The sequence below is a fragment of the Cucumis melo genome, chromosome 4 (assembly GCF_025177605.1).
Source record: "Cucumis melo cultivar AY chromosome 4, USDA_Cmelo_AY_1.0, whole genome shotgun sequence".
NCBI lineage: Eukaryota > Viridiplantae > Streptophyta > Magnoliopsida > Cucurbitales > Cucurbitaceae > Cucumis > Cucumis melo.
This window is the reverse complement of record NC_066860.1, coordinates 34,808,711-34,832,884: the sequence shown is the minus strand read 5'-3', so window position 1 is coordinate 34,832,884 and position 24,174 is coordinate 34,808,711. Positions and strand designations below refer to the sequence as shown.

At 35.2% G+C, this 24,174-nt stretch overlaps 4 protein-coding genes across 6 annotated transcripts; 2 read left to right on the top strand and 2 right to left on the bottom strand.

The window, feature by feature from the left end:
- Positions 1-1,050: 1,050 nt before the first annotated feature.
- On the bottom strand, positions 1,051-9,723 carry LOC103486222 (uncharacterized). Of its 3 annotated transcripts, none has more exons than XM_051084299.1 (10): positions 9,537-9,723; positions 9,063-9,341; positions 8,514-8,576; positions 8,087-8,149; positions 7,519-7,581; positions 7,305-7,370; positions 2,882-2,941; positions 2,420-2,566; positions 2,138-2,218; positions 1,051-1,886 (listed from the first exon to the last, which is right to left on the bottom strand). In XM_051084299.1, exons 2-10 carry the CDS (start codon positions 9,252-9,254, stop codon positions 1,437-1,439), a joined length of 1,185 nt encoding a protein of 394 aa, XP_050940256.1. In that variant the 5' UTR covers positions 9,255-9,341; positions 9,537-9,723; the 3' UTR covers positions 1,051-1,436. The 3 variants fall into 3 exon arrangements, with proteins under 3 accessions (XP_050940256.1, XP_008442312.1, XP_050940257.1); XM_008444090.3 differs by having other exon boundaries at positions 7,308-7,370; positions 9,537-9,720; XM_051084300.1 differs by lacking the exon at positions 2,882-2,941 and having other exon boundaries at positions 7,308-7,370; positions 9,537-9,722.
- Positions 9,724-13,431: 3,708 nt separating this feature from the next.
- LOC103486223 (WRKY DNA-binding transcription factor 70) lies at positions 13,432-14,872 on the top strand. Its single transcript, XM_008444092.3, has 2 exons — positions 13,432-14,001; positions 14,111-14,872. Exons 1-2 carry the CDS (start codon positions 13,679-13,681, stop codon positions 14,673-14,675), a joined length of 888 nt encoding a protein of 295 aa, XP_008442314.1. The 5' UTR covers positions 13,432-13,678; the 3' UTR covers positions 14,676-14,872.
- A 1,103-nt stretch (positions 14,873-15,975) lies between these two features.
- Positions 15,976-17,167, bottom strand: LOC107990610 (uncharacterized). The gene has a single exon (XM_017044179.2). It carries the CDS (start codon positions 17,119-17,121, stop codon positions 16,471-16,473), a length of 651 nt encoding a protein of 216 aa, XP_016899668.1. The 5' UTR covers positions 17,122-17,167; the 3' UTR covers positions 15,976-16,470.
- Positions 17,168-18,613: 1,446 nt separating this feature from the next.
- LOC103486224 (vacuolar-sorting receptor 1) lies at positions 18,614-24,168 on the top strand. The gene is made up of 12 exons (XM_008444093.3): positions 18,614-19,520; positions 20,045-20,737; positions 20,914-21,002; positions 21,113-21,182; positions 21,274-21,357; positions 21,680-21,756; positions 21,856-21,937; positions 22,348-22,430; positions 22,540-22,606; positions 23,004-23,132; positions 23,411-23,517; positions 23,723-24,168. Exons 1-12 carry the CDS (start codon positions 19,226-19,228, stop codon positions 23,813-23,815), a joined length of 1,869 nt encoding a protein of 622 aa, XP_008442315.1. The 5' UTR covers positions 18,614-19,225; the 3' UTR covers positions 23,816-24,168.
- Positions 24,169-24,174: the final 6 nt, after the last annotated feature.

Sequence of the window (24,174 nt, the reverse complement as noted above, 5' to 3'; positions counted from 1 at the left end):
GGTGAATTCGGATCCTTGTGCCAAAGCTAAGTCAAGCTCCCAAGACAATCCTTGGAAATGCTAATTGTGCTAGGTAGGGCCAGCAACTCGTGAGTTGTTGGCATCGCAAATTTCTTCATTTTTTTTTTTTTCGCTTTTCTGCAAAATTTTACGACATTGCCTCTCCAGCCTCATGTTAAGCTAAACTCAACAGGCCAGTTTTGGGGTCTCCACCCCCCCCCCCCCCCCCCCCCCCCATTTTGGGGTCTACAATTTACATCAGTTGACTGCTAACCAGCATTGAATTTCCCTGGTTAAATATTCTTTTTAGTTCGACATTTTAGTACAACGATACTTGGTACAACAATAGAAGGTTATGAGGTTCGAACGTGGTCAACTACCAATTTGACTAAACATGGTGATCTTAAAGCAACTAAAGAGAAATTACATGACGAGAAGAAAAAGAGAGTGATTGTTCGATTGAGAGCTCTTGCAATTTTAATACCGTAAGTAACTTGGGCTTAGTATTCATTCCTTCACCATTCTCATTCCACATTTCAATGCTAACTTGTTTCACAACAGACTTTTTATTAGACAAACATTCAATAAAATTTTACTTCTTAAAATTTAGAATATAATCCTCCAGGAAACTTTAAAACTTCTTTAAACATGGATTTTCTTTAATACTACTAAGTTTTTTTTTTTCAGAACTTCAATTTTATTGGATCAAATATTGAATTTAAACTTTTTATGTTACATTAAAGTTATGTGGCTAAGTCGTTAAAATTCTAAATTTTATTATAATTTAGTGTAAGGTCATATTTGTCATGTTATTTTTAAAAATTACTGGATAAAACCATTAAAAATTTAAAACTTTTGAAATTATGAAATTATAAACCTGAGATCATAAAGAGTAGGTACAAAATTAAAGGAAAGATTTTCAAATTACAGCTTCACACATTTTATACTTAATATTTACATGGTTTTAATAAAATAAAAGTATAAATCATACAATCATTTTATCAATAAGATAACTTTAATAAAAAAAACAATTAATTGGAGAAAAATACATTGGCAAAAAATGCATTCTTTTAAGATGTCCAAAATTCCGATAATTACATAAAAAAAAAGTTCTCATGATTACATGATACGTGTCAATCATAAAGTTGGTGATTTGAGTCTTCCCAACTTCAATTGTGTACTAAAAAGAAATTGGTTAGTCGAAAAGTTCATAGATCATAAAATGGTGGGTTTTGAAGTGCATAATTATTAGGCATTGGAAAGAACGGCTTTAAAAAATCAATTGGCGTAAGTCATCTATCATCTTAAGCTTTGGTTTTTATACCTGGGGTTTTGCTTTCTTCCTTTTCTATCTCGCGTAAAAACATAACTTCTGTATAAAAAGTGTAACTCATACTTGAGCTCCCGGATGATTCAAAAACAGGACTGCATAGCAATCAACTTTTGCCAACCAAGTCAGCACCGCTAACGTATTTGGCCATGAATGATATCAACCGATAAGGAGCCCCAATCAAAGGAGCATCTGAAAGCAACACATCCTTCTCATCGATCTCTGTAGCTGGCAGTTCTCTGTTCCTGTTCCGATCATCAAATTGAGGCAACGGAATCTGTTCGATTTCTCCAGTCGCCATACGCATTGAAGATTTTGAAGCCAAATAATCGCTATCCAGGTCCACAAAATCGCCACCAATGCTATGGCTGTGGATTGGAACAGAATTTAATGCGTCCGAACTTTTACCACATGTGACACTATTCAGAATTAAGGGAGGCTCAGGATCGTTGAAAGTGGTAGTGTCAGTAGCTTCCTTAGCCATCTGGTCAGGTTCCACGCCTGAAGATAGCTCAGTCTTCGTAACTCTTTGAAGCTCAACAAATAATTCATTCACCTAAGAATACCGCATGGGAGTTGTTAACCTCGAGATAAAGCAATAACCATAATTTTATAACATCTCTAAGAAAAGGATTTTTATCCAGCTACTCTGCATCTAATATAATATCACTCTATCATAAAACACAATACTGGGAGAGCACAATACATGTCAGTTCAGCTCGAACTAAAGTAAAACATTACGAAATGAAACTAGGCAAAGGGAAGTATAGCAGATATGCACTATGGATTTCACAGAAATGCTATTACCTTCCCAATAAGCTCTGCATTTTCTGTGATCAATCTATCAACCAGAATACGAGCTGCATCAACTTGTGAATTCAATATCTCCTGCTCATCTCGTAATGACATGAGGTAAACAAGGAGTAAACAATTATCCGTCCACACTATAACTCAGTTATCTCCCAAAGGAGAATTGTCTACAGCTTGGTTTTAACAGATCTTGCGAATTTCTTCTAATGGACCTTATTCTCAATGCAAAAATAAACTTGTGAAGTTTGACTATTTAATAGGTGAAAGTAAGAAGTTTACCTTTGTAACTCGATCTGAAGAGTGTATGTAAGTGGAAGATATTTTTCTCTCAAGGTTCAGAAGTTTCGACTGATAGTCAGCAACCTTTTCCGTCAGTTCTTTGTTTTCATGCAACAGATCACATCTTTGTTCTTCCAACTCGACAACCTGTCAAACTTTGTATTCAATTCCTCATCAGAACAAAAAGTAGTGTCCTATGTTGGCAGCACCTAAATGAACGAACATGTACCCATAAGTAAATAAATGGTCTTGTACGATAACTATAAGTTTCAAGTTAAACCGACCAACATCCTCCCAACCCTATTCAACTTGTTACTAATTCTTCCAAAGAACACGGTGACATACTGACACCAATCAAATTTCCTGGCTGTTTGCACAACCAGAAAACAAGTGAAAGAGATAAACACTCGTGTTGGCCGTGAAATTTATTAGTTGATTACTTAAGTTAATGAAGCAGCATACTTGTGCCTGTAACCTAGAAATGTCCTTGTTCTTATCCACTATCGTCTCCTTGCTTGATTTCTGTGAAAGGGAAAAGAACACTTCAGTAAGAATTATAATCCCTAGTAATGACAATACACAACGAGAGCCCATTTAGGATCAAAAATTACACACATAATCAAGCTACATATGTCCACAATTTCGTCCACCCACATTAATATTTGTAAAAAAAAAACTAAAAAACAAAAAACCATACCTGTAAACTTTAAAAATTTAGTTAGCTCGTTGGTGAATCACTAATCTAGCATCAATCATTTTGCATACATTAAACCTTTTAAACCATATGTCCCCAGTCCCTAAATGTTCAATGAGCATTTAAACAAAAATGAAGTTGGACGCTAGAGAAGGATTTGCAAATATGGTTAGAGATTAAAGAAACTGATAAATCACTTAACCCAAAAGCTTGAAGGCATGGGTTATAGTTAAAAAGAAAAATTATTATGGATTTTTTTATCATTGTTATTTTGGTTTTTGGTGTTTTCTATTTATGTATTTTCTTTCGGTGGTTTCTTTGTAGTTTATTCATTCCCCTGTGCAAAAGGGCATTTGTACTCTCAGTTATTCTTAATATTCAATATATTATTTTTTTTTATAAAACCAAACAACTTTATTGAAAAAGAATAAAAGAATACAAGAGCATACAAATAAAAACCAACCTGCCAAAACACCCCAACTAAGTAAAATGTTACCAATGGAGTAATTACACAAATTCTTTGAAATTGAAGCCCAAAAAGAAACATAAAATCTAGCTCAAGACCAAATCTCACCCAAATGTCCCAAACAATAGCACACATCCTAGCCAACTATAAAAAACCCCATTGTCTTTAAAAGGCGGCTAGAGGAGGAACTCCTCGATCGTCGCTCTAACACTCCGAGAGCCAGCAAAAAACTAACACCAAACTCCTGAAGGAAAGAACTCCACATTGCCCTCGCATATTGGCAGTCCCAAAAAAGATGATCAAGATCTTTCTCCGCCTTCCGACAGAGCATGCAACAAAAAGGCCCGACAAGCAGAGCCCTCTTCAAAAGTGTTAACAAAAAGGCCCGACAAGCCTACCAATAGTGTTAACACAACTGAGCAAGACTTTCCAGATAAATAAGCTAACTTTCTTAGGAACTTTAGCCTTCCATACCAAGTAAAAACCGACTCCGTATGGGGAGAGGGATCTAACAAAAGACTAAACAAGGATTTACGCATGTAACCTTTGCAACGATTAGGATTCCAAACACGAACATCCCTTCTCTCCTCTCTAAAGTTTCACCCCTCAAGCAAAGAAAGGAGAGATGTCACACCCATCACTTCCCTATTGGTAAAATTATGAAGGAAATCGAAAGGAAAAGCCACTGAATTCTCCCAACTAACCAGATGATCTGAGACATACAATTTTCGAACAAGGATAAGTGATAAAGCTAAGGAAATAAAGAGCAAAGGGTATTCTCCCCCACCCACTGATCCTCCCATAAATACGTGTCCTTACCATCCCCCGCATAGCAATGAGTAACCGAGAGAAAATAGGAAGCTTGAAGGAAATATCCTCCCAGGGATTTGGTGTGTGCCTTTAACCCCCTTTCAACGTCCAATCAAAGGAATGGGCAGCCATGTTTACTCATAATAATCCTATGCCATAAAGAGTCTAGTTCAAGAAAAAAGTGCTAGAGCCACTTAGCCAACAACGCTCTATTGTGAATTCTAAGGTTGCCAAATTTATAAACCCCCTTGACTAGGCGCCCCACCATCTCCTAGCTCACCAAATGAGAACCATAACCTTCGTCAACCCCCTCCCAAAGAAAATCTCTCATGTACTTCTCAATGCTTTTACAAACCGAACTAGGAACCCGGGAAAATGACAAATAATACACCAAAATTCCCAGCTTTTGAGAAAAACTCTTTCTTTCAGCCTGCCAATCTCTTACGAATTTTCTCACAAAAGGGGTCCCCAAAAGGACATAGCTCTCAGATTGTCCCCCAAAGGAGCCCAAGATAATACGAAGGGAAGGAACCAACCTCACAATCAAACATGTCCACCCACCTCTGTAACTTAACAATATCTGTATTAATACCAAAGATGGTGCACTTGCTTCCATTGATTTTTAAACCAGACAACTCCTCTAAGAAAGCAACCATATGATTGAGGGTGAGGAAGGACTCCTCTTTTCTAGAACAAAATAACATAATATCATCAGTGAATTGCAAGTGTAATAAGGTCACTTCATTCCTACCAATCTTAAAAGGCTCAACAATATTTCCTTCAACCCCTTTGCTTATAAAAGCCGACTTAAGACGTCCACAACGAGTAAGACCAAAAAAGGAGACAAAGGATCCCCTTGTCTGAATATTGGATATATTATATAAAATTATCGTGGTATTGGAGCCTTAGGTTTTAACATATTGAACCCTAGCCACCACAATCTTATTTGACCTCTGTGTTAATTTGACTAGCCATCAATGGAGGCTCCCACGTGTAAATCTGCCTTCTTATTCTGTCCAAAGCTACGACAAGATTACAGCCAGCTGCAAACCTCTTTCAGATTACACCTAGCCACACATCAATCAAATATATAGCATCAGAATGTGCATTCTTGCTCAGCCCATACCAATTTGTCCCAGATCTAACCGACCACAACCCATAGCCTTCATTCGACCTAGATCCACTGCCACCTAGATTCGATGTCCAACTTGCATTGCTGCCCCAAATCCGACCATGGTTGGATCCTTCTATCGGTGCCATCCAATACAACTCCCAAAATGCCGCTCCTACCAATGTTAGGAATAGATCTCACGCATCATGTGACACCAAAGCACATTCCTAATTCCTTGTGCTTGCACTTGCCTCATTGTTAACTTTGAGCTTGAAGCTTCAACTATAATCAATGCCAATGACAACGATAGATGCTCAAACATCAATAAACTCAAAATAGCGTTTTCAAAATTTCAAAGCAACACACGACTCAAATGAGAGGCAGGCGACCTCGAGAAATTGGCCAACGAGCAACCTCAAGTGGTAATGCATGAACAATTACCGTAACATAACTTAAACAATTATTATTGTTATTGTCACAAACATTGGGCTTGGGCCTTGATGAAAGCCCATAGGTAGTTAAGATTTACTTTGCCCTAATTTATTATTCTTTTAATTAGGATTGTGTTGCCTATAAATAAACATATATATCGTGGTTTTTCTCCCTGTACTGGTGTTTCCACATAGATCTTGTGTTCTTTCTTTGTCTTTGTTTTTCAATAATTATTATTACTAGTATTGTTGTTGTTGTTTTAGTATAACTTATATGATTATTAGCCATCCTTTGTCTCCTTCTCAAATACCTTCAAATATCAATTCCACTGTGGAATCGTGTGGCATTCAGTTGGAATCAGTTTGCTAATTGGCAAGGTCCTTAATAGAGAAATTTCTCAATGGAGATTATATCCTGGATTGATTACCAATGGGAGAAGGGACGCTTCTAAGAGAGTTGCTTTGAAAAAGTTCATTGCAAGTAAGATTGGGATCAGTACGTTGACAAGAGACAAAAAAGGAGATATGTTCTCTTTCATCAAGATTCACTTTTACATGTCTTCCTTTGCAATGCCTTCAGAATGTTTGCAAAATTAGAAAAGATAATGCGGAACTTCCTTTCGGAAGGGTCCAGGGCAAGCAAAATAAATCACCTCGTCAGGTGGGAGTTGGTTTCAACACAGCCAAACCAAAAAAAAAAAAAGAAATGGAGGTCCCAGTTTTAGTGATCTTAAAATCAGAAGCACGGCTTTATAGCAAAATGGGGAAGGAGATTTATTCATGAAGAGGAAGTTCTTTGATGCAAAGTGGTAAAGGGTTTCCGTGGATGTGACTCATTTGATTGGCATACGTCTAGAAAAGTGGAAGAAACCTAAGAAGTCCTTGGATAAATATCTATCGAGCTTGGTTACAAGTTGCAGCTTTTGCCTTCTTCAACCTTCATTGAGGTTCTAGAATCTATTTTTGGCATGAAAACAGGCTTATTTTTTCTTCCTTGAGTACAATGCTTGCAAGATTACTCAAAATTACTCTGAAACCTAATGGATCAGCATTTGGTCATTGGGACAATGTTACTAGATTTTCAAAATCTTTTGATATGTTATTATAATATAAATCAATAGAGTAATTCTTGTGGGCTTGGTTTTTTCTTATGTCAGTGTATTCTTTCATTTTTTTTCTCAATAAAAGTGATATCCTATTAACACTTGAACAAACTCCTATCCTCTCTCTCTTCAATGAATAAATATTTAATGATATTAAGAATCATGCACCTTTATTCAAAAAAAATATATTATTTCTTACATAACAGGGTTACATATAAAAAAGAGGAGAAACCACACCATGTCTCTGTCAAGCATCAACAATATACTGATTACCTCATCAAGAATCAATGAAGCTTTATCTCTCTCTAAAAGCTTGATTGTGTTCAATAACCTGGCCTTCATGGATGATACAGAAGGAAGAAATTTAGTAACGTGTCATCAAACTTCAAGGAAACTAATAGAACAAATAACTTGGAAAGCTGAAAAATAAAATATGATTAAATCGCTTGGTAGAGGAAGGAATTATGTAGCATAAAAATATTACCCCTTCTAAATCCAAGGAAGTCTTGTCCTCTTGTAAGTTTCTAATTTTATCCATTAACGCTTCCTGTAGATCATAAACAATGGAATCTTTAAAGAGGTAAATAGAATAGAACAGGAACCAACAGATGCATTAAAAAAAGAAACAAAAGCAAATCACCTGTAATGTAATGCAAAAATTAATGTTATGTGCAGGCATGACTAAATCTATGACCTAAGACCTTCAAGATGCCACATCGAGTCTCAAATTTTTCTTATATTAGTTAACAGAATATGCAGTGTTCTCTAAAAGCCTGCTCTTAAAGAATGTCTTAAAAAGGTGACACTTCTTTTACTTTTCTCTGTTTTTATTTTTAATGCTATGGTTTTCCATGTGAGACAATTTTATTTGTACTTTAATATTATGCGCTTAAAAAAGAAGTCCTTGCTTGCTCTTTTGGCACTTCACACCTGAATAAAGAAAGTTAATGTTCTTCAATGTGCCTCCTGCTTTTAGAAAATCAAATATGGCCACTTTAAAATTTAAATGATTAGATTGGTGCATAGGAAAAAGATATTTTAAGAAAAAGCACCTCTTTTTGAAGCCATGAGTGTTTTTCACCCTCACATTCTACAAGCTTCAATTCTAAGTCGGCCTGCAAGAAAAAATTATTTGAAAACACACACAATTCTGAAAGCAAAGGTAAGAACAAGCACATAGATCAGTTACTTGAGGTTTCATTTGATAACGATTTCATTTTTAGTTTTCTTATTTTGAAAATCATGCTTGTTCCCTCCCAATTTTTGTACCCTGGTTCTCACATTTCTTCATGATACACTTGAATTCTTAATCCAAATCTAAAAACAAAAACAAGTTTTTAGTTTTTGAAAACATTGATATAAATGGATAACAAAACAGAGAAACTAACAAGTAGAAGTAGTGGTTATAAGCTTCATTTTCAAAAACGAAAAATCAAATAGTTATAAGATGAGGCTTAAATGTTTGCAAAAATTGATTACCATTCTTTGTATATGTATGTTGTTTTCCTCATGTAAATGCTTAATTGTATCATCCAGCTTAGCCTGCAAGGAAATAGAAAATGCAGTAGTAGGGGAAAGAAAGCACCCTATTGCCATCAGTGGAATTTTTGTGCAATTATGACATCGTCTTTTCGCGTGCAAGCAAAAAACTTCCCTTTTCTCAAATGTTCAATTGTCTCTTCTAAGACAGACTACAAGAACCCTGTTAAGAGTAGTTCTAATATCAGTAATGAACTTAGATTGAATGGATTTATAGTCTTTATTTATTTTGATCTGCGGAGACCTTGGTTAAAAAGACGGAGCGAAGGGCATCGATTACTTGAGGGTTGTTTTCTGGTCTTTGGTAAGATAGTATGCATATGATTCAAAGATAGAGCTTATTCATGTTTATAAAATAAGATATAGGAATAAATAGAAGGGACTGCACATGTTCGTGTCATCCACTACAACCAGTAGCTAGCGATGAATCACACCACCCCATTGAATAGAATGGTGATGAACCACAATTGAATTTGAACACAAACATACATCTTTTTTTGCGCTGCTCTGCTGATATGAAAGAAGTAGTGTGTCAGAAATTGGGTTTTGATCGTTCTGTCGATTTCTGGGGTGAGTATCATCCACAGAAGTCGATTCTGATACAACCATTTCATCTTCTGAGGTTCTAATCTGCTTGTTCTTCTTCTTTTTGTTTTTTCTCTTCTTCTTTCCATTATCCATTCTCCGGTTAAATTAAAATCCGATAGAGACAGATGCAGGATCCAGAAAGGGGAGAAGAAAAATAACGTTGGATTCTCTTCACTTCACCTGAGAACAAAAAAAATAGGAAAAGTTAGTGCATATTAAGACACTGAAGCGGGAATGAGAGGAGTAAGTGAATGTAAAGAAAACTACGCGATCTGGAATTTCAAACCCAAGCCCTAGCCCCTGACCATATGTCAACCCAAACCTAATTCCCATAAGCAAAAACACAAACAAACGAACAGACAAGAAGATAGTTACCGGAGATTGGGAAGACAGCGCCCACAGCCTACTAATCTCTGCAACAGAGAAAAACCAAGATTGGCGGTATTCTGTAGATCGCCAGCAGACTAATACAATAATCTGCACATTGCGACCCAGACAAAATAATAGTACGCTTTTTCCTTTTCTATTTTAGTTTAATTAATCTTTTTTTTGTTCGACGATTGGAATCGAATCAATCGACCGAACCGAATAACCTACGTAGATAAAAATGTAACATAAATATTATTGGTTTTCGGTTCTTTTGTATAAAATGATTAGGTCGAATTTCAACTTGGGTTTATGTTCAAAACTGTCTTTAATGATCACCTTAGCCTACTATCCTTTCCTCTAAAATATTACAGTAATAATAATAAATTATCAATCTTGGATCTCAAGTCAAATATTATATATATAACCAAATATTAAATTATTTGAATTTACGAATAATAAGGATAAATTAAATGTTTCTTTCCCCAACTCTTTTAGATAATGTAGTTTTTGTAATAAGATAAACGGGCATAACGCATCTTACTGTCGACCTCTAGTTGAGGTTCGGTTTCTCATACTTCTCCATATTGTAAAATGATTATTATAATAATAATAATAAATATTTACCATGTTTGTTAGATAATTAGAAACATTTGCTTTTGTTACATGTTAAAAGTTATAAATAAATAACACAAAAAGCCTTTCAAGAATAACCGGTGCATTTACACGCAAAACTTTCAATTTAAAGAATTTTTAAAGATTAAACTTTTGTAAATGTAACAAAACACCAAACTATTTACCACTCATTTAACAAAGCCGTCATTTCTTGAATATTTCAGTTTATCATTCCATCTTTCTTTTATTCTTCACGATTTATCTTCCTCCGACTATTTCTCGTCTTCCTCCCACGATTTCGTCTTTCTTCTTTCTATTTGTTTTTTCTCCAATTTCTTTCCATCATCTTTCTACTTTTCCTCTTTTTTTTTTTTTTGCTGCAATTTATTTCCATCTTCTTTCTTCTTTTCTTTTTTTACGTGATGTACAAAAAATAGTAAAATCTAAAAGATCGTGTATAAAAAATATTGAAAAAGAATCATTTAGATTGAAGTAGCAAAATGTAAACTATCGTGTAAAAAAGTAAACAATAAAAATAAAAGATCGTGTATAAAGAAACTTTTAAAAAAATCATTTAGATTTGACTAGCGAAATGTAAATGATCGTCTAAGAAAAATAAAATGATGTGTATAAAAATATTGAAAAAAAATCATTTAGATTGGAGTAGCAAATATAAACGACCATGTAGCAACAGAATTAAAAAAAATTGTGTACCAAATTTTGAAAAAAAAAATCATTTAAATTTGGGTCGATCAAATCTAAATGATTCTGTAACCAAATTTAAACGTAACCAAATTAAACGATCTATAACAAAATTAAACTATGAAATTGAAAAGATAAATTGTAGCTATAATTAAACGATCGCATATAAATTGTAATCATATCTAAATGATCGCGTATCAAACAATAACAAAATCTAAACGATTGCAAATATATATTACATGCGCATTGTTGACGGAACATTTTTTGTATTTTACACGTACGCCTCTAAACAAAATCTTGAGAATATCTAAAGATGATATGAGAATTTCATACCTCCCACAATCCACAACGTTTGGAACTACTCCTTCTAGTATAACCTATTTGTTATTTCTCTGTCAAAATTTGATGCACACTTGTATAATATTCTTAGTTAAATTTAGCACTATTGCAATGGCACCTCTCTTCCTCCCAATCTATCACTTATTTTGAACTTCTTACAACCTCAACTACAATTATTGTTGGACTCTCCTAGAGATCACCAACTCTTTGGGACCACAACTTGATAAAGTTTTCACTTCAAATTAAACCTTATGTACTTGTCATAAGCCAACGTTTATCAATCCATCAAATATCTCTACATCAAATGTTACTGGACTTGTTATATTTGCTTTTGCTCCTAACAAATTTGTAAATATATTTGCTTGTTATATGTACTAGTAAACAACCCACACAATTCACAACCACCACAATATATTTCAAGGATCCATTTTTTGTGAAATTTCAAACAATACTGCAATCAAAGAACATACCTAGACATTCAAGAAACTACAAACCTAAATTTGTAATACCACTTGTTGGAAAAAAAATCTCTCGCCGCTATCACAAGAAATAAACATAAAATAAATATAAAAAAACAATACAATCGGTAACACAAGAGATAGTGTGGGAAGAAAAGTATGAACCAAAGAGATAAAAAAAATCATGAATCATACAAATTTCATTAGGTGAAAATTTATTAAAATTGGAATGATCCAAATTACAAAAGCATTTTATCTAAACTTTTGATTTTTCGCACCCAAGTTCAAAGTATATCTAGTTGGGACAATTGTAAAGCAAAGATATATTTTCTTTTTATTGTACTTGAAAGTTGAATCCTCGTTATTTTTTAAGAGACAATTGCAATTGCTTATAGTTTTTTTAAAAAAGAAAGATATATGAACAAATAAAAAGATACCAGAAAACATAAAGAAATTCTCCTAAAATTGTTTTTAATCCTCCCGAGAGGAATTCCAAAGGAACCTTAAAATTATTATTATTATTAATAATCATTTACAATTCTCCAATATGAAACCTCTTACCCTTCTTGGTCTATTTTTCAACATCACGTGTAGAACCCTTACCCTTCGCAACTTTCAAATCCCATCCATTCACACACTGTTCTTATCATATCATAACTAGCTTGCTCCGCTCTCCAATTTTATTTTATATGGCAAATGGCAACTGCTCTTACACGTTGGATTGAAAAGGAAGTCTTTTCTATTTTCTCAACAGATTAAACTATGAATTAACTATAATATATTTAGACTTTTTTATTTTGCATCTACCTAAACTTTAGATTTGTCTGAAAAATTCACTTTCATTTTTGTGTCTGATATTTAAGAAAAATATTATAAAATTTAGTATTGGTCTAAACTAGACTTTCATATCTATTTGATTTATTGATTTTAAAAAATATTAAATAAGTCAATAAATTATTAAATACATAATTAAAGTTTTTTTTATTAGATAGGAAATTGAGTATTTGGATTTCTCAAAAAAAAAAAAAAAAAATGAATATTTGGAGATGTATAAAAAAGATTTTTTTTTTTAAAATGAGGTAAATTGCAATTTTTTTAGGGTAATATTTGTGATTGAACCATCGAACTTTTGGTAATAACAATTGGACTTCTAAACTTCTAAAAACATTAAAATTGAACACTTGAGTCGTAAAAATTGAGTCAGCAAATGATAAGAATTGAATTCTCAAAATTATATAATCAATATAAATTATACAATTACGTAAGTTTGAGAGTACAATTTTAAAATTTGAATAAATTTGAGAGTCTAATTTTAAAATTTGAAAGTTTAAGAGTATAATTGCAATGCAGATTTTCATTTTAAAATTAAACATTTTCTAGACATAAAATTAAATTAAATAAGAAGTGGGAATAAATTAGATGTTTTATAAAGGCCGAAAAAGCAAATTTAAACTTGCAATCAATATGGTGGAGGTGGACGATGGGTGAGTATTACAAAACGATTTTGAAATAAAACTAAAATGTGGGGTGATGGAATATGTGAGGGTACTTTGGTAATTTGGTTGTGAAGCAAAGGGCAAAGGGCAAAGGGGGAAAAGAATAAGGGGATAAAAGAAAGAGAAAAAGGGGAGATTGGAAATCTTAAATTAATTGGGACTGGAGGATGACGATGCTCGCCTGAGCTCAGCAGCCTTACCTCAGCCCTAATCAGCATTGTTTAGTCCAGCCGCACCTTGTTATATGCTACAATCACAGCCGCCCATCACCTTGCGTCCAAGCTAAACATAGGAGAAGGCGCGTTGGTTTTATACATTTCCTTGTTGTGTGGAAAATTTGGAGTAGGAGTTTCCTTATATTTTCCTTGCATTTGCATTTGCATTTAGATGAAGACAAGATACTCATACAATAATTATAATATTAATACAATTGGCTGGCCTTCCCTTCCACAACCACATAAAAAAAGGCCAGGGGTGAGGGGGCGGTCTCCTACTCTTAAGTCTAAGCGAAAAGAGAGCACAGACAGAGAGATACAGATATATGGATTGCTCCTGGCCTGACACCTCCCCCTTTGATCGAAGAAAAGCAGCCGATGAATTGCTTCGTGGCCGTGAACTTGCACAACAACTACGAGCGTATCTACAGAGAAGTTCCACCCCGGCCTCCCAAGATCTACTCACCAGAATCCTATCCTCTTTCTCCAAAACACTTTCCATCTTGAATCATCGCTGCGACTCCGATGACATAAATGGTTCTATTGTCGACTCACCCGAGGATCACGGTAGTAGAAAATCCGAGGAATCTGGAGACAGTTGCAAGAGCTCCACCCCTAATAATGATCGCAGGGGTTGCTATAAGAGAAGGTAGCTAGGTTTTCTATTAATTTTAACTAAATTTAGATCATAAGATGAATAATAAAGAATTTGGGAGAATTGTATTTAGAATAAAAATATTTATGATTGAAATTTGCAGAAAGAGTTGCCAGAGTTGGGCAAGAGAAACCTGCAGCCTAGTGGACGATGGGCACGCGTGGAGGAAGTACGGGCAGAAGACGATTCTGAATGCCAAATACCCGAGAAACTACTTCAGATGCACCCATAAATACGACCAGGCCTGCCAAGCCACAAAACAAGTCCAGCGACTGCAAGACCATCCCCCCAAGTTCCGTACTACTTATTATGGCAATCACACATGCTCCAATTTCCTCAAGGCTTCCGACATAGTGCTCGGCTCCTCCAATTTCGACGATTCCTGTGGAGTGCTCCTCAGTTTTGACACCACTGCAGCACCCAACTTTTTTCTCCCACACCATCCTACGTTGGTTAAGAAGGAAGAAGTTGTAACCCCCGAAGCTGGCAGCGGCAGGGATGACGAGGCAGTCTGTTCCCCCTCCGATTACATGAGTACGGCCGACGACCATCTCTCCGAGGTTTTCATGGGTTCCGTCGTCGATTTTGAGGACGATGTCTTACCATTCCACTTTGATCCAATTAATTTTAATAATACCCCTTCCGATCCCCTTGATCTTCCTAGTTGATCTGCTTAAGATGCCTAGCTAAATCAATTACTAATTCAGCTAGGCTGTCATAGACAGTGATGTAAATATAAATAATTTGCAAATGGCTCTAGGAATATTGTATCAACACTCCAGCCATCTTTCTTTCAGCCTCTGGGGTATGCAAAAATCTCGATATGCTTTTCCGCTTAATTACATTAGTTACTTGTTTCATTTCTCATGCGGGTGCCGTACGTAATTTTTTCAAAACACAGGTATATATCCGTAATCACAGTCTTATGCTTTGATTTCTAGACGTTCTCACCCATGTTGGATTTGGGGATCAGCTATATATGCCTATCAGAATGCAACAAACTATAGGTGAAAGGTGAGAGTGTGAAATCGATTATTCATGTGCCCCATCATCATGTATTTTACACAAAACCGATGGATGCTTGCGTCTCCTTTCTATAAAATATGATTTTTTTTTTATAAATAAATACTAATTTCAGCCAACTTTTAGTTCGTAAAGTAATAACTTAGCATCCTCTTTAATTACTAGAGAAAGTAAAAAATAAAGTAGTATCTAGCTTTAAAGCTTTTTTGCTGCCCGTACCATCTAAGATTATTATTACTTTTTAAATTTTCCTAGTGAAATAATAACCAAATATTAATGGACAATTAATTAGCAAAATATTTTTGTCCATCCAAATTTCAACTCACACGAGCCGCCATACCTTTTTGATGAATTGCTTTTCGGGAAAAAAGGGGTCCATAAGCACGTTAAAGCATTTTGTGAGGGCCACTACTTCAGTACACTATTGCTATTTCCTTAGAGCCTTATCGCTCTAATTCCAGTTTTTTGGCTCGTAGTACGAGCATCGAGCATCCCATCCACACTGAATTCTACCCGTTCCAGTGCTCCCAGCCTCCAACATAGTTCCAATTGTAATTTGGGCTCTAAACATAGAAATTATATGAATAATATCTCTATGATTTCCACTTGTTATGTTCATGTCTTTGCCAAATCTCACACCTGGATATATATATATATATATATATTTTTAAAGAAAACATTTTTTTTAGTTCATGAAAACATCTTAAGGAATTTTTAAAAAATAATAAAAGAACAAACTATTTACACATAGCTTGATTTTAAAAAATAGCAAATAAACTTAAACTATTTACCAAGAATAACAAAATTTTCTATACTCATCCCGTTTCAACTGCACCCTAGGTGAAATTCTAAAAACACCCCAAGCCCATTAATCATCGATTACTCCCAGCACGATAAGCTCAATATGTACATAAAATTTATATTTTATTCAGGTACATAAAGAGAAAAAGAGTCTAAAAATACTATAATTGATATCAATTTTTTTTATATTGTTTGATCCGACTAATTATAACTGTTTAAGAAGAAAAGAAAAAAAGATAATTTACGTAATTTTAAAAAACAAAAGACAAGTGACTAATCCATTTAAGCATATTTTTACCATTAGTGTTTCAGGTGTGATAACATTGTTCACTTTTCTCCATGTGATTTTCATATCTATAGTTCTAAACCATATCCTTAACAAAAACCTATCAAAAGAGAACCATTTATTTGACTTGTCTTATCTAGACTCGAATAGAAACCAAAGAGGGTTGATTTGATTGATAAAATTTTGTGGTGATTGTTGAATTCATCAAAACTAGAACAATAATGGAAACAAAGAACACAGTTGTTTTGATTTGATGGTGATTCCAAGATGGGAGTATTTAGAATATGATGTGATGATGGAGCGATCAGAATCAAATTATGGAAGTAGTACGAAATGCTATATATACATTGAGATCAATAAGAACAGGAATAGGTAGTTGATTTGGTAACAAAATCCACAAGAGAAAACCCCCAAACCAATGCGAAGGAAGAGAGGGCGACGGGAATAGGACCAAGGGACCATAACAAGATGACAAAACTGAACCACATCAAGCGATTGCCTACAAAAGCAAAGGCAAACCCTGTGTCCAGCAGTCTGAGTATATGGGTGGTTGGAGTTGGAGTTGTGAGCAACAGGCAGGTGTCAACCAGAAAGCCCACCCCGAAAGAGCTGCAAAGGAAGCTGGAAACTGACACCACAAAGGCGGCCGCGTATTTCACAGCAAACAGCCAACTAATTATGGATTGATCACTTGATCCAAGGAATCCAATTTTGGATTTGTAAGCGTTGTTGGTGAGGGCTGCCACGGAGGAGCTCAGGGTGATTGATATGGACGCTCTGAGGATTATGATCATGAGATTGTTTCTCAAGCTCTGCACCACCTGCATGCTACCGCCCTCCACCTGCAGCGCCCGCTCCACCCACGCTCTCCTTCCCTCCCACTGGATTCCCCTGCTCGTTTTCTCAGGTTTCTTCTTCAAGCATTGCCACAGATGCAGGTGATACCCCACCACAAGCAACACGCTCAGGCTCATCAATGTGCCATCTATGTACAACTCTTCCATCTTAAATTAATTTCCTTCAAGACCAATTCTCCTGTTTTATATGCATATCCTTAACCCCATTCACTTTATATTATATTATATTATATTATACATTTAGTATTGCGCTACTTACCGCATTTCCAAGTCATCAAATTAGTTCACCAATTTCATTCTCTGCACTGCATGGGGATTTCATTCATTTTAATAATTTAGGTTATTCTTTTCCAATAATAGTGGTTCTTCTTTTATTTATATTTTTAAGCACTATATATTGTTTGATTTGTGGCTGTGTGGCCAAGCAAGCTATATCTATCTATATATAAAACCCTCGGTTGAAGAAGCCCCTGTTTCCACTAGAGCCAAATTAATTAAACAGATCAACCATGTATGATTCCCATTAATATTTCTTTTATCTCCAATAAATTAGTTGCTTATTCAGTCTATCATTGCACCACCCCATTATAATTTACGTCATAGTTTAGTTCTTTCAACATTTTCTATATGCACGAGTATGGTTGTAGTCCTCGTTCACTTTAACCAACACCTCTCAAATAAGAAACCTACATGCATGAGTTTAATTTTCACATATATGAGAATTTGATTCTTTACCATGGTTTAATTAGGAGTCTAGTTCTACAATTGTTACCACCATCATTTTATATTTTCGTTTACCAAAAAAATGGAAAAAAAAAAAAAAGAAAAGAAAAAGGAGTTGCAAACAAGAAAGGCATAGTTTTAAAACATTGGTCCTTTAATTACACTCAATTTTATCCTAAACACTTCCCTATTGAGTTGGGATGAAAGATAAATCAAATTTTTTTTTAATTTGATTCTAAATATTTTAACTAAAGTGAAACATATATTCTAGTTTGTCTACTCTAAAAAATAGTTTTGAGATGGTCAAAATAAAGTTGTTTAAAGAAACCAACTTTGATAAACTACTAATACACCAATGTTACATTTGATATTGAATTTTTAAACAAAAATATTAATGTACTACTATTTTGTAAAAATGCATTCAACCAATAAGCTAGTGATCTACTATTTTCTTGAAATGCATTTTGAATTAGTGTCATTAGATAAATTGAAACACAAATGTTAAAGTATATGATATACTTCATATTTGGTGGATCCACAACAATGCTAGTGATATATTATTTATTTATTTATAAATTGCTATATCAATTATCAACTAAAATAGAAAGTACATTTGTGCATAATTGAAATACCAAATTATATCTAACTTGCATGTCATCAAATAAAAAAAAGAACACATTAATTTGATATACTTTATATTTGGCGTACAATCGAAACAATGGATTCTTAAGATATAGTAACGAAATCAAATTAAAACTTGAAGTTATAACATGGTAGACCATATCTCAAACAATTATAAATCACAATGGGAAAAAAAAAAAAAATTATCCCCGATCAAATAAACACCGTCTACCCATAGGTATAAATAAAACTGATATATTGCAAAGAGAGAAAAAAAGAATCACACTGATATAGAAACAAAAATATGATCAATACTTTTTAGATGTCAAATGTTGGTGAAACTAAAATAGGGAATGAATCGAGAATAGTTGGTAGAAACATCGAATGTGGAAAAGACAGTGGAGAATTGAAGGCGGAAGAGCAGCAAGTACTTTAACCCAAAATTGTGGGGTTCAATGGCATGAATCATGATCGCGGTGTGGGATCGTCAACCTCGATGCCGAAAGGGAAAGGGAAAGGGAAAGGGAAAGGGAAAGGGAAAATCCAAGGCCCAACGAGAAAAAACTAACGAAATCTCTCTCCTATTTATATTTTATACTTGTAAAGTAAGTTTAGTTGTGTTGCCTGTTACTTCTCCACTAAGGTACCCTCCCATTTCTGGATTCGAATTTGCTAGCCAACTTCAGAATCAAATTGTCACACGTCTCTACTCCTCTATTCGACCTCCAACTCTGACTTTGCCCTCGCGATTTTCTCCACCATCTGTCTTCCATTGTGATTCCGGTTCATTTGTCTTCCTTTTAAATCCAACTCTATATCGAAAGCCCTAGTTTTTTTTCACTTTAATTGGGTACCTTGAACTCAATTTTGATTCTCTTCAGGCTTAACTTAACTACTCCATCTGATCATGGCCGGAAGACCATGCATTTTTCTCTACGTTTGTTTTATTCTTTCTGTCTCCTGTTTGGGTAGATTTGTTGTCGAGAAGAACAGCTTGAAGATAACCTCCCCAGACTCCATCAAGGGTGTTTATGAATGTGCCATTGGGAATTTTGGGGTTCCTGAATATGGAGGCACAATGACTGGCATCGTGCATTATCCTAAAGCCAATCAGAAGGCATGCAAGAGCTTTGATGATGCCGGTATCTCTTTCAAGTCCAAACCTGGGAGTCTCCCTACCTTTGTTCTTGCCGATCGAGGAGGTTAGCTTTCTCCCGATGTGTTTTTTTCGTAGTTGACTTTGCAAACTCTGTATGCATGATGGCAGCTGAAATTCCTTACAATTTGGTTCTCCCTACGCTTATTTAGTTTCAAGGAAGTTAGTGGCTTGGCAGTTACTATAGTATTATATAGGTTTAGGGGTCATCTAAAGCACTTTTGGGGTTTGGTTATGCTGAAAAATCCTACCCTACTTAGGGTTGCTTATCTTTAGATTGTTACCAGCGTATGTACACGTGCAGGTCTCAAAGTCACCAATCTCTCACAGGCCAATTGGAGAACATAATATCATTAGAAAAAACAAAAGAACTGTTTGGTTCTTCGATAAGTTATCGATGAAGCTTCAGATATGAGTTATAAACTAAATATTTGATGACGTTCTCTGGAAGGGACTATATGTTATCTATTTCCTGTCTTTTAATTCTAATTTATTTAACTCTGGGTTCCTGTCTGGCCCTTGTTCAATATTTTCGTTATTTGTTAAGGAATTGGTTGGCCTTTGTTTTAGATTGTTACTTCACCATGAAGGCGTGGAATGCACAAAATGGTGGAGCTGCAGCAATTCTTGTTGCAGATGATAGACTTGAACCATTAATTACCATGGACTCTCCAGAAGAAGAGAAGGCAGATGCCAATTACCTAAAAGGCATTGCCATACCTTCTGCCCTTATTAGCAAAAGCTTGGGGGATGACATCAAGAAAGCTCTGTCTAGTGGAGAGATGGTCAATATAAATCTTGATTGGACAGAAGCTCTTCCACATCCTGATGATCGCGTTGAGTATGAATTTTGGACAAATAGTAATGATGAGTGTGGGCCGAAGTGTGATAGTCAGATTGAGTTTGTGAAAAACTTCAAAGGAGCTGCTCAGACACTTGAGCAGAAAGGTTACACTCAATTCACTCCCCATTATATAACTTGGTATTGCCCAGATGCTTTTACTTTGAGTAAGCAATGCAAATCTCAATGCATCAATCATGGGAGATACTGTGCACCAGATCCTGACCAGGATTTCAGTAAAGGATATGATGGAAAGGACGTGGTTGTTCAAAATCTACGCCAAATTTGTTTCTTTAAAGTTGCAAATGAATCTGGAAAACCTTGGCTTTGGTGGGATTATGTCACTGACTTTTCGATCCGTTGTCCCATGAAAGAAAAGAAGTACAACGAGGAATGTGCCAATGAAGTTATTAAATCTCTTGGTAGGTCAAATGTTGAATATTTGTTTGAAATTCAATCATTATTTTTTTAATCAGTTGGAGCTACCAAATTTTTTCTGTCTTTTTCATTTTCTTGAGCTATTCAATAAACTTGGTTGTGTTTGGTTCATGTTACAACACTGGAACCAATCTCTAACGTGCTTACTTTGGCTGTGTAGGTATAGATCTTAACAAGATAAAAGACTGTATTGGAGACCCAGGGGCAGATATGGAGAACTCAATTCTTAAAGCTGAACAGGATGCACAGGTGGAGTTTCCATGGGTTTTTCCTCTCTAGCATTTTCTATTCTCACATTTTTCTTCCTTGGTATTTTTCAACCTAGACTTAATGTTACAATTGTTAGCTATTTTCTTCAGATTGGTAGGGGTTCCCGTGGAGATGTTACTATATTGCCGACTCTTGTTATAAATAACAGACAGTATAGAGGTTTCAGAGAATTTGGTTCTGTTGTCTTTGCAAAATTTCACTGAATGTTTTTGCAATGTATATTCTGATTAATCTTGTTTCGTTGATTTAGGCAAGCTGGATAGAGGAGCAGTTCTGAAGGGCATTTGTTCTGGTTTCCAGGAGACTACAGAGCCTGCAATTTGTTTAACTGAAGGTCCTGACTGACTGCCCCTTCCCTATAATGAAGTCTCCTCCATCCTTCACAGTCCCAACTAACACACTCCAAATCTTTTATTTATCTCCAGTTTTATAGTGTTTCTAGTAAATTTGTGTGGATTATCTTACTAGTTGCTCAAATCGAATTAAATTACAGCCCTCCATCCCCAAATTATACATGAATGCCAATGCACCTTTGATAGATGCCTATAATATGTATTTCAAAATTCAACTCTGTAAACAACTTAATCCATTGTCTCGATTAATTTTTGAAGTAATGGAGATGGTTGTTATTTCCTTATTTATCTTTTTATTTGCAGACATGGAAACAAATGAGTGTTTAACAAATAATGGTGGTTGCTGGCACAATAAGGATGCAAATGTTTCTGCATGCAGGGTATTCCATTTTTCAAATATCCGTTTATATTGGTTTTCTGGTAACTTTCTCTGTGTATATGTATATTTTAGAATTATATTGAATGCACATGCAACTTAGGATACATTTCGAGGAAGAGTTTGTGAATGCCCTACTGTTCGAGGTGTGAAGTTCACTGGAGATGGCTACACTCATTGTGAACGTAAGTTATCCTGAGACTATGCAAGTCAAAATGAAGATCGTACCATTAAAATTATTATAGCTCTGCTTCATTAATTTATTATGACCAGAAATTGGTAATGACACCTTTGTAAAAAACTCTAGTGACAATATGTGAGATGGATTCTGTTGGCAAGCAGCAATAGTTAGTAATTCTTAGGATCGAATGAGTGAGAATTTGGATGGGATTATTTATTAGGATCTTTGTTCATTAATGATTTTTTTTAATACTTTCTTTGATTACTAATGATCGAAGCCATTTCTCCGAACATTGTTAGTATTTTCTGTTAGGACGATTTTTCCCCCTTTCTATGTTTACCAATTGTCGGAGCCATTTCTCCAAATATTGTTAGTATCATCTTTTGATTGCACGTGTTTGCCTGCTTTTGACAGCGTCAGGAGCTTTACGCTGTGAAATAAATAATGGGGGTTGTTGGAAGGGAACCCAAGATGGAAGAACTTACTCTGCCTGTTCTGTAAGTTGTCTTTTACTGTATGACACTGGATTTTTTCCTCAACTCTGAGATAAAATGGACTGATGGTCGTTATAACTACAACTACTTGTGTTTTTGATGGATGGGTCAGGATGACCATACAGAGGGCTGCAAGTGCCCTCCAGGATTTAAAGGTGATGGAATCCGCAAGTGTGAAGGTGCTCAACGCCCTTGTATTTATGCACAGCCCTTATTTTTTAAAGCATGTGGGGAATGGTTCAGCATTTGTTGAACTTGAATCATTTTAGGCTTGATTTCATCATGTGAAATGACGTCCTAAAAGTTGATAAGAGATAATTAATAATCGAGTTGTATAAATTCAGATGTGGTTCTCAAGTTTCTTTAGGCTTTTTCATAATGAAGCATGATAAAAGTGAATCTTGTTTCAACGTACAGCAGCCAATATTGTATATTTGTATCCTTGATAGTAAGCTCATGGATTGAAAAGACGAGTACTTGTTAATAAAGCTCATGGATTGAAAAGACGAGTACTTGTTAATTTTATGTGTTTCTGAAGTAGCTCACATGTTTTACATGGTTTTATTTGCTTGCCAGATGTGGACGAGTGCAAGGAGAAGCTAGCATGCCAGTGCCCAGAGTGCAAATGTCAGAATACATGGGGCAGCTATGATTGCAGTTGCCGAAATGGTTTACTGTATATGCACGAACATGATACATGTATAGGTAGGTATCGTTGAAATGCCTCACTTTGGTCAAATGATTATTATTATGATTTAAGGAGTAATAGAAAGTTTACGCGCTTTACTTGACACCTTTTATCAAACCGTGGAGAGTCCCCAACTCCCTGATGGTGTGTGTTCGTCCTGAAGCATAACATTAGACTCTAGAAGCATGTATGGTGTTGAAATTCTCAGTTATGTGTGATCCTCCATTAACTGGTGCTCTATTTGTTCGTTCGATGAATTATCACTCTGTAAACTGCATTGAAAAAAAATCACTAGGTAACATAGGGAACACTGTGACAAGCTGGAGCGTTGTAAAGATTACTATCCTTGTGTTGGCCATCACTGGGATCACAGGATTTGCAGTTTACAAGTACAGAATCCGGGTACGGTTATTTATTTGCATCTTCGATGTTGATGTGTTCTTGTTAATAATTGAATGAGGTGTATGAACACCGAATATTGTTACAATCTACTGATGCTAGAAATCGCAGTAAAGCTCTGTGAAAACTTCATGAATTGAGTGTATATTTATGTTAATGCCAATATTTTGACCTGGTGACACTCTTATTTTTGTTTCAAAAAATGCAGAGGTATATGGATTCAGAGATACGGGCTATCATGGCTCAATATATGCCCTTGGATAATCAAGGAGAGACTTACGTCGCCCGTGGGGGCATTTGATATAGTGACTTAATTGGAAGATTCAGCTTTTGGACATATGTGGAACCGACTACATGAAACATGTGAAGCCTGGTACTGATGTTATCTTAGGGTTTGTTGTAAATTATATATAGCTAAACTAGCTAGGTGAGGTTTGTTATAGTCTTGTTGTCATATGAGAAATATTTGGGGATATTATTTCTGCCCTCTCCCACGTTTGAAAAGACCTGTTATCAGAAAACTGAAGCCTGGAATGTACATTTTATTAATGTGTCCAATGGGGACAGGTGTGGGAGTATTGAGATCCTTTTCTTAATAAGAGGCTGAGCTGAGCTGAGCTGGATGCCAAACTCGACTGCATTTAAGATTTTGAATTGCAT